We start from the raw sequence: 10,092 nt of genomic DNA on the forward strand, positions 1-10,092 counted from the left end.
GCCTGGGAGCATCTGGAGGGCCAGGGAGCTTTCAGAGGGTGGAAAAGTGCATGGTTGGAAGGAGAGACTGCAGAGGCTTGGGGCTGGCTTTGCTAGGTCATAGGGTGGCAAAACTGATCTTTTTTTGGGGTAAAATGGTTCATCCAAATGATTGTAATGCTTTGGGAGGCTGGGCAAGGAGAGATGCAGCAACGTGGGTGTGCAGAACAGGAGAACTCCACAGAAAAGGTGCTGCAGGAGCCCAGAGGCAAAGGGTTAAAGTAATGCAAGAGCAGCCCGAGGAGGGCACCAGGGAGAGGCTTTTACAGAACAGTGTTTCCCTGAGGAGCAAATCCCTTAAGTGGAGGACTTGAAATGGCATTTGCTGCTGAGGGTGGCTGTGCAGGCAGCAGGGAGTCTGTCAGGTGCTACCCTAAGGCAAGCTGAGTGAGTACAACAGTGTTTGCTGACTGGGAGAGAGTAATAAAAACTGAAACCCTGGTTCTGGTGTGTGGCTTTCTCTGGAGGGAGCTGGGGCTGTAGAGTCGTGAATAACCTCACTGATTTATTTCAGGATAATCAGGAATAGATCCCAGGGGCCTGGGGCTGCCTTATCCCTGCCTGGCTCTGCTGGAGGTGACATCCCTGCACTGTGCCTGCAGCTGATGGGGTCCTCCCATTACAAGGGGGAAGGGGTTGGGGTCTGAACTCAGGGTGCCTGTTTGATACCCCCATAACTGGGAGTCTGTGTGTGCTCTGGGGCCAGTTCATGCCCTCACCTGTGTGGCCTGAGAGCTTTTTCCCTCCCTCAGAGCAGACAGAAGCAGCACTCCCTGCTTGCTGAAAAATAAACCTTTATTTACACCTGCAAAGGGGGTCAGGGTGCCAAATGGCCACATCGATCCTGGGTGAATCTCCAGCCTTGAGCTGAGCCTGGTGCAGCTTCTGTGCTCCAGGTGACCCTCTTTGAGATTCTGCATCTTCAAGAGGCTCTGGGGCAGCCTGTGGGTGATGGAGAACCTCCCAGTGCAGAGCAAGAGCTGCTTTCTGCCTCCTGGAGTGGCCCTTTTTCTTTTTTTTTTTCATTTTTTCTTTTTTCTTTTTGCAAGGTAAAGCGTTGCATGGAAGGAAGGTGATGGTGGTGGCATCTGCAGCTGCTCTTGCAGGAGAGCACCAGGAGCTGTGAGCCAGATGTGTGCAGCTGTGAGTGAAGAGCTCAGACTCTGCCACCTCAGGGGTTCCCTTGCACAGGCAGAGCTCTGGGTGCTCTCTCCTGGGCTCCCAGGGGTCACCATGCAGATGATGCTCTGGCAGCTCTGCTGGAAAGCAAACATCTTGAGCCCCATCTGGTGCAGAGCTGGACCCAGGAACACCTGACCTGTTGCCAGCAAAGTGGTTCCCAAGCCCAGTGTGGATCCTGCCTGGGATTTCAAGGCTCTCCCTGGGGTGCTGGGAGAGGTGGCAGGGCTGGATCCTGGATCTGGGACGTGGGAGGTTGGGCTCAGCCCCTGCTGAGCTGATGCTCTCCAGTCCTTCTCTCGTGGTTGTGATTCACCAGCAGAGGAGAAGCAGCTCTGCCTTGAACACAGGAGTGCAAGAGTCCAAGGTACCTGTGAGCCTTGGGTCCACTCCCTGCCCCCAGGAGGAGGAAACCTGGAGAGCACCAAAGGAGGCTGAAGGTAGGTGGTGATGCCTTGTTCCACCAGGAGTTTTGCAGGATGCCTCTGGGATGGACCCCTGGGAGCCCTCAGGATGTTGGTGAGATGGTCCCTGCCTAAGGCAGGGAAGCAGAAGAGGATGCCCTGGGTGGGAGCAGTGCTGGCATGGCCCCAAGAGGGGCTGTCTCCTCTGGGCAGGGGGCAGCAGAGCTGGGCAGTGCCTCCCATTCCCCCCTGGGCTTGGCCAGGCTCTCTCTCCAGCCCCACTGTCCCCTCCTGTGCCTGCCCAGGTTGGTGCAGGTGGGAAGGGGGGCTCTGAGTCTGGTGGGTGCCAGGGGAGGTACCTGATGGTGCTCAGGAAGCTCAGGGTGTCCCCTCCAGCAGCTTCTGAGCTCCTGTGTGTGGCACAACTGAGACCCTGGTCCCAGCCTGCCCATCCTGGGTGGGTGGGTGCTGCCCCAGCCTGCCCCCCACCCCATACCCCCCCTGCTCTCCAGCTGGGCTGTGGTGCCCAGCAGCCCCTCTGGCTCTGGGGGGTCCATTGCCCCATCACTGGGTGCAGCACAGCACTGGGTGGTCGAGCTTCCAGAGCTGCCACTTCTTCTTCATCTCTGATTTCACCTGCCAGGGCAAGGGAGAGAGCTGGGGCTTTTCCCTGACTGTGTCCTCTCCACCACCCACCATGCAAGGTGAGGGGTGGGATGGCAAAGCCATGAGAAGCCTCAGAGGAGAAGCTGCAGGGGTACAAACCTCCTTGTTGGCAAAGCAGTAGAGCACGGCCACCAGGAAGCCCTGGAGGGAGAGCAAGGAGTGAGCCCCCTCCCTCCTGGGGCTGCCATGGGCTTAGTCTCCCTGAGCCATTTCTGGGTGGTTTTGGGGCTGAGGTCCCATGGCCACCACAAAAGTCACCATCACCCACTCAGCAACAGGGCTTGGGGTGGGAGAGGCTGTGTTCCCCCTCCCTGAGCCCAGCCTCAGGCTGGGGCACCATGGGGAGATGGAGATGGAAGGGGAACCCCTGATCCTCGGGCAGAGCAAGGACCTGTCAGGCTCCCCCCTCACCTGGAAGGAGTTGAGGAAGAGGGTGAAGAACACCTTGATGTAGCGCAGGATGCCCGAGGTTTGCTCGTCAGTGGCAAAGATGAAAACAACCTCGTGGATCCCAAAGAGGGGGATGAGGGTGAGAGTGGCTTTGGCCAGCCTGAAAGAGTACAAAGGGATCCCTCTGGCAGCAGGTACTAAAGGGCTGAGTTCCAGGTGATGCTTTCGGGATGTGCAGGAGGGAGGGGGAGGTGTGGAGATAGAGGTGGGGTGGCCCCAGGGCTCACCGCAGCTTGTAGTCTGCATATCCCTTCTGGTTGGCTCGGAGCTTGGCCAGGATCACCTTGAGGATCCTCATGAAGATCAGGAGGTTGATCTGGGGGAGGGGACAGCTCAGGGACACGCAGCCAGCACCCCCACCTCTCACAGCCCGTGCTGTGTGTCCGTGGGGGCCACAGGAGACAACAAAGCCCCATGGTGCCAAGTCCCCCATGCACATTCCCACCATCCCAAATCCTGGCTGGGAAGCACCAGGGCCCACCCCTCTCTGGGGCTCAGCACAGGTCCCCCCCACCCCATCTCCCAAGAGACTGGGGGCTTCCTCCCCCTCACTTTGGGGGGTTTCAAGCTGCTGCAAACTCCCCCCCCCCCCCCCCCCCCCATCTATTTAGTACCCTGCCTTGGGGTCCACCCCCTCCCTTTGGGCTCTGCTGGGCCCCAGGGCCTGAGCTGTGTCCCCCCAAAAGTCATGGGGCAGGTGGGTGACCCCTACCAGGGAGGCGAGGAGGATGGGGATGCGGATGATCCACCAGTAAGCCATGTTCTCATTCAGTGCCCAGCACCTGGCCCAGGGAGACACGGGGAGCAGGGGGTGCAGGATGAGGCCAAGGGGTGGGTCAGGGACCACCTGCAGCACCCTTCCTCCTCCTCCTCAGCTGAGCCCAAAGCCCATCCTGGGGCTGAGCACCCCCGTGGGATCCCCGTGTCCCTCCCCACTCACTCTGCGTTCTCCTTCAGGTACTTGGCAGCCATCCAGGGCACCACGAACACCACGGGGGTCCCTGCAAGTCACACAGCAAGCCCTGTAAAACCAAGCACCCGCCTCAGCTGAGAAACCAGCCCCTCCTGGGGCCTGTCCTGGGTACTGCCCCATCCCACAGCCCTCCCCGAGCTGGCCCCTACCCCATCCCAGGTAGAGGTAGAGCCGGTAGTAATTCTTCTCGGAGAAGACGGCCCCGATCAGCAGCTTGTAGAGGTAGACAGCTTCCACCAGGAACCAGTAGTGGTTGGCCAGGATGCAGTACTGCATCAGCACCTGGGCAGCCCGGCAGCCCAGTGCTGCCTGCCAGGGGAGACCCAGGGGGAGACAGAGCTCACCCGGGGCCTGCACGGGCACCGTGGGCACCCAAAAGCTTGTCCATCAGGATGAGGTGCTGCAGGGGCACCTCGATGCCTTGCCCAGAGGCTGCACAGGTAGCACAGACACCCTGAGACCTCGGAGCGCCTGGTGCTGCCCAACCACCCCCAGAGCTCACCCACTGGCTGCCTGTGCACCCCAAGAGGTCATCCCTCAGGTGCATGGTGCTTGCACAGGCACACAGCTCACACACCAGCTGTGCAGGCACCCCAAAATCTTGCCCATGGGGTGTACGGGCACCTCAAGAACTTGTGCACCAGTGTGTTGGTACCCCAAGAGCTCACCCTGGGTGCTGGCAGAGCTCTCCCTGCCATGAGGGTCCCCCCCCGGGTTCCAGCTTGCCTGGTGGCTCAGCAGGGTCTCCCAGTCGGCCACTTGTGCCACCTCCCTGCCCCAGCGTTTCTCCAGCAGCACATCCTTCACCATCACCGAGGTCGCCCGCAGCCCGAAGGAGGCGAAGAGGTTGGCGTGGATGTAATTCCTGGTGCAGCGGAGCTTCCTGACAAGAGTGAGGGGGTCTGGGGGCCAGGGCAGGGGGCAGGGGCCACCACCACCAGCCAGGAAGGAGCAGGGGCAGGACCACGTCCCCACAGCTCCCCTACCTGAAGAGGGTGAGGATAAGCAGGGCTGAGATGAGGGTGAGGAGTGAGAGCGAGTACCCCACGGTGTAGAGCACCTTGAAGCTCACCATCAGCCGGCGGGCACCTTCCTGCTGGCGAGCACCATGACAGCAGCATGCAGCCAGGGTCCCCTGTCCCACCCTGCCCAGGGACACCCCACCTCCTCAGCTGTGGACTCCATCTCCTCCTCACACTGTGAGTAGTCCCTCCAGGCCTGGCTGCCGTTCACCATCACCCACTGCCCGTCGGCACCGCACCGCCGGCTCACCAGCCCGTGTTTCACTGCAGGCACCAAGCACCAGGGGGTTCCCCTCGGGTTCCCCCAAACCCCTCAGACCCTGCCCAGGCCCACATACCCTCTCCCAGGGGGAGGTGTGAGAGGACAAGAGCTCACTCTGCACCTCTCACCCCCCTGGTCTGCCCCTGGGTCCTTTCCCCCCCCCCCCCCCCCGGAGCAGTGGGTAGGAGAGGAAACCTCAAGGGTCTCTTGCCCACAGAACAGCTCAGCCCCACCTCCCCTCCAGCTCCCGGGTGGCAGAGGGTGTCACCTTTCTCAAACCAGGGCAGGTAGAAGGGGCAGGAGACGTTGACAGTGGTGCCGGGGCTGCCGTCGGGCCAGCAGGCATACATGTCAAATGTCCTGTTGCAGAAGAGCCCTTCCGACAGCAGCAGGGGAGGGGAAAACCAATGTTCAGGAGCTGGTGACATCCAGCCCTGCTGTCCCAGCCTGCTGCCAGCACCTCCACAGGGACTGGCATCTCCCTGAACGGGGCTCTGCTACCCCACACCAGCCTCACCTCCCCCGGGGCACTCTAGTCCTGGACATCCCATCTCAGATGGGGAGAAACCTCCCAGCCCCCAGCTCCCCCCTTCCTTGGGGACAGCGCAGAGGATGCCAGAGGAGGGATAAAACCTGGCCCCAGCCCCACCTCTCAGCCAGCTCCCGGTGTCCCCACGTCTGACCCCGCACTGGGACACAGCAGGCTACCTGCGGGGTAGGGCTCGCTCGCCATCCTCCTCAGGCACTCGTCACGGTACCGCATCCACTCCTCGAAGGTCTTCTCCAGCACCTTGGCCCCGCCATGCTGCAAGCCCAGGGGTGCCTCAGAGCCTGTGCCCAGCTGCCATGCCCGCCCGGTGCTCCCCAGGCTGGGCACCAGCATCCCCCCACAGACCTGCTGCGTGTCCTCTCCCACGAGATGGGCAGGAACACGCCACAGAGCCAGCGCTGCGCCCGTTCCCAGAGGGTCAAAGCCCAGGAGTGCCGACCCCCCCTCCCCAGGGCCTGTCCCCAGCGTCCCCTCACCGGCACAGAGCAGAACAGGCACATCCAGGTGAGATGCAGGAGGCTCCGCCGGTACCCAGAGCCAGGCGCGTCCCTCATGGCTGCTCCCGCCAGCCCACCAGTGCTCCCAGTGCCCGGCACGTCTGTGGCTGAGCTGGGGACACGGATCCCGGGTGAGAAGCAGAGGAGTGGGGACAGCACAGCTCCGCCCCCCACCCACACCGTGCAGAGGTGGAGATGCGGTCCCCGAGGCAGCAGAGGACAACCGGGGTGCGAGGGACAGTCCTGGGCTGCCACCCCAGAGCTGGCGTGAGAAGGGGCCAAAGCCATCCCGGCGAGTGATGTGACAGCTCCCCCGCCACCCCACTGCTCGCCCAAGCAGGTGGCCACCCCCCCAGCAGTGCCCTGTTGCCACCAAGCCAGGGAAGGGGACAAGGCTGCAAGGACAACCCCAGGGGAGGACAAGGAGACCTCTCCAGGGGTCTCCTGGATCCTGCCCCCGCCCCGCTGGATGCCAGGAAGGGTCCCCCCCAAAGCAGATGCACCCCATCACTTTCCAGCCCCGTCCCTGCTCGCAGTAACCACCCCAAGCCCCCCGCACAGCCCAGCCCGGGGGGGCTACGCAAGGACAACCAGCCCCGGGGTTCCCTGCCCAGCATGGACGGCTACAGCCCACCCCCCGCCGCCGCGACCCCCCCGGCACTCCAGGCTGGACGATCCCAGCCCGGGACCCCCCTTCCAGCACGGACACCCTCGGGTTGTGCCCGATGCTCCCCGGTTCCGGCTCCCCTCTTACCCTGCTTACTCCAGTACCGGCGGCAGCCCCGGTACCAGCGGCAGTCCCGGCTCCGCGACGTGAGTTCGGTGGCGATCGAGCGGTGTCTGCAGCGGGGCCGCCTCCCTCCAGCGCAGTGACTCGACGGGGGGGGTGGGAGGTGGGCTGGGGGCGGCACCACCTGCGGGGTTCGGACCGCCCCGACGGACCCCGAGGGTCCCCCCGCTGCTCCCTCCTCCACCGAGCGCCTGGCACCGCCCCCGCGGAGACCCCCGCTGCAACACAGCGGGAGGAGGGGGCAGCCCGGGCGGGGGTCTCCGGGTGGGTCACACGGGGACAAGAATGAGGGTCCAGCCCCAGTGGGGGGGCCCTGATTGGGTCACGCAGGGACAGGGGTGGGGTTCAGGCTCCCTTGGGGTCCCAGGTTGGGTCACACAGGGAATGATCATGGTGATGGGAATGAGGGTCCCAGGCTGGGGACAGGAGAGCAGGGAAATGGTGTTTGAGGGGTGCTCTTGGACCCCCCTGAGCATCTGTGCTGTGAGGGCTCCAGCTTTGGGCATGGGGGGAGAGGGTCCCTCCACCCCCAGGACCCTCGGGAAGCAGAGCTGGAGAGCAGCCCCTGAGGTTCTTCACCCACCCTTGGGGCTCTCCTGGGTGCAGCAGAGGTGTGAGTGTCTGCACCCCATCTGGGTGGATGAACTGGTTTGTACTGGGAGGCAGGTGCTGGGGTGCTGTGTTGGGCTGCATCTCCCCCGCCAACCCACCCTGGGGACCCAAGGCAGGACCCCCAGCAGGGGGGTGAGGGGCAGGGCAGCTGCACCCAGGGGTGCAGGCAGGGAATTTGCCTCTCGGAAATTTCCAAGGGGACTGGGGGAATGCAGGAATTTTCTGGCAGGACTCAAGCAGCTGAGTGTGACTGGAGCTCAGCAGATCAGTTTGAAGCCTGAACTCCAGATGGTCTCCACCATCTCCCCCTGCCCTGGCTCTCCCAGGGTCCCATCCCACCCCACACAGCCACAATGTGGTTTTGGGGGCACCTATGGAGGACCCTTCCAGCCATGATCCTATCCCCAAACCCAGGCTCTTTATGGCTTTGCCCCACAGGTCTTCCTGCAGGAACCCAGTGGACTCATCCCATAGTGATGCTGAATTTCAGGATAACCCAGAGCTCCAGCACCTGGGTCATGCATCCCGAGGACTGCAAACCTCCCAGCACCATCTCCTGGTCTGGTCCCCACTGAGCCTCTGGGGGGGTGGCAAGGACCATGTCAAGGTGGAGGGTCCATCTGGAGGGGATTTGGTCTCTGGGCCTCCAGCTGGGGATCTGAGGAACAAGCTGTTCTTCTCCATATGGATGCATCCCAGGCAGGGTCTCCATAGTGACTGCAGCACTTGTTGCTGAGCCAGGGCTGGATCCTGACCCACGGGGGCTGCAGAACCAGTGGCGTGGGGGAGGGTGCCTGGGTCAGTATCCAGGTCCATGTAGCTCTGGGATGGATGTGGTGGTGGTCGATCTCCCAGGGCTGAGCTGCCCACCCCCAGGAGCACAGCCAGCATCCCAAAAGCCACCCCAGCAGGACAGGAGCTGTAGGGGAGCAGGGGGGTGGTGTTCTCACAGGTTTTACCCATTGCTGGGCAGCAGGAGCAGGGCAGGGATTGTCCCCTTGTGCTGGGCACTGGGGAGGCTGCACCTCTAATCCTGGGGTCAGTTCTGGGACCCTCAAGAGCAGAAGGACATTGAGGGGATGGAACATGTGCAGAGAAGGGAATGGAGCTGGGGAAGGGTCTGGAGCACAAAGTCTGCCCAGGAGGGGCTGAAGGACCTGGGGGTGTTGATCCTGGAGCAGAGGAGGCTGAGGGGAGACCTTCTGGCTCTCTGCAACCCCCTGAGAGGAGGTTGGAGCCAGGGGGGGTCGGGCTCTGCTCCCAAGGAACAAGGGATGGGAGAAGAGGAACTTTTGGCCTCAAGTTGTGCCAGGGGAGGTTTAGGTTGGAGATGAGGAGAAACCTCACCACTGAAAGGGTAATTAAACACTGGGACAGGCAATCCCAACACACACCCCATCCCTGTGGGTGTTTAAAAGCTGTGTAGATGTGATGCTGAGGGACAGGGGTTAGCTCTGGACATGGTAGAGTTGGGTTAATGATTGGACTCCATGATCTTAAAGGTCTTTTCCAACCAGAAGGATTCAGTTTCCGTTGCGTTTCTCACCTTATTCAAGCAGGAAGGCTGAAATGATAAGATCAAGAACTTCTCTGAAAATCATCTCTATTCATACCCTGCCCCGGAGCTGGACTCTTTGTACCTGTCCTGTGCTGAAGGGCACAGCTTGCTCTGCTCCATATGGAGAGCCTTGGCAGCACAGCATCCATATTCCATGTCAGGCTGGATAAAATCCAGCACCAAGACGCAGCAGACAAGAGGCTGCATCTTCTCTTTCCATCCTCTCTCCTAGCAGCCTGGTTGCCACTTCTATCACCACCCATTTAAGCAGAATTGTTCCTGATTTATCCCTTCTGTTCTTCTCTTTCTGGCTGGACTGGTGGGGTAGATACATCCAGGGGATGCAGTCTCTCTTTTTCACCCCCTGGCATGGAAATCGGGGTGGTGGTGGTGGTGTCAGCACCTTCCTGCAACGAGGGGCTGGGGATGGAGCTGGGCTTTGCATTTACAGCCCCGGGGGTAGAAATGCAGGTGATTTTCTCATGGTGAAACCCTTCAACACTAAAGGTGAAGCCCTGAAGGGGACTCAAAATCCCTTTGGGCAGCAATTTTGTCACCCTCAGGGCACAGGCATCACCTCCCCCTGCATGTCCTGTGTACAGGGGTGCTGGGCACACCTGGGGCCATGTGGACATGGCCTGATCCCATCACACCTCCTGGACACCCCCCAGGAGCCGAGTGAGGATCTGTGATGTGTTTTACAGACCAGACGCCACCAGAGTGGCAGTGACAGGGCTTGGGGACACACAGGAGGACGAAGCTGTGCTCCTCACAGCCAGGGACCATCCCCTGCAGGGGTCCTGGGCATGAGAATCACCTGGATCTTCACCCCAATGACTCTGCTCCAGGTGAAACCACTGATTAATCTCATTAAGCTTAATTGGCACAAACTGGGTAAGGGCTGGGCTCACCCCAGGTGCCAGCTCTTAAAAGCTTCTTTGTCAGAGCTCCTTGAGGCTCCTTAGAGCAGGGAGCAGTTGTTTTCCAGGAGTTTCTGGGGAGTCTGGGCAGCCTGGGATGTCTCTTGCCAAGCTTCGTGTTTGCTGTTGCTCTGAGGAGTGAAGACCCGGGGTGACCCCCAGGCTGGGAC

The 10,092-nt window shown here is 61.4% G+C and overlaps 1 protein-coding gene across 1 annotated transcript; it reads right to left on the reverse strand.

Moving 5' to 3' along the window:
• Positions 1-822: 822 nt before the first annotated feature.
• On the reverse strand, positions 823-6,148 carry LOC139804009 (glucagon receptor-like). The gene is made up of 13 exons (XM_071760731.1): positions 6,022-6,148; positions 5,704-5,800; positions 5,264-5,371; positions 4,876-4,997; positions 4,698-4,804; positions 4,438-4,594; positions 3,861-4,020; positions 3,679-3,739; positions 3,451-3,520; positions 2,966-3,054; positions 2,700-2,838; positions 2,388-2,429; positions 823-2,258 (listed from the first exon to the last, which is right to left on the reverse strand). Exons 1-13 carry the CDS (start codon positions 6,097-6,099, stop codon positions 2,187-2,189), a joined length of 1,302 nt encoding a protein of 433 aa, XP_071616832.1. The 5' UTR covers positions 6,100-6,148; the 3' UTR covers positions 823-2,186.
• Positions 6,149-10,092: the final 3,944 nt, after the last annotated feature.

Source organism: Heliangelus exortis, chromosome 17 (genome assembly GCF_036169615.1).
Source record: "Heliangelus exortis chromosome 17, bHelExo1.hap1, whole genome shotgun sequence".
Taxonomy (NCBI): domain Eukaryota; kingdom Metazoa; phylum Chordata; class Aves; order Apodiformes; family Trochilidae; genus Heliangelus; species Heliangelus exortis.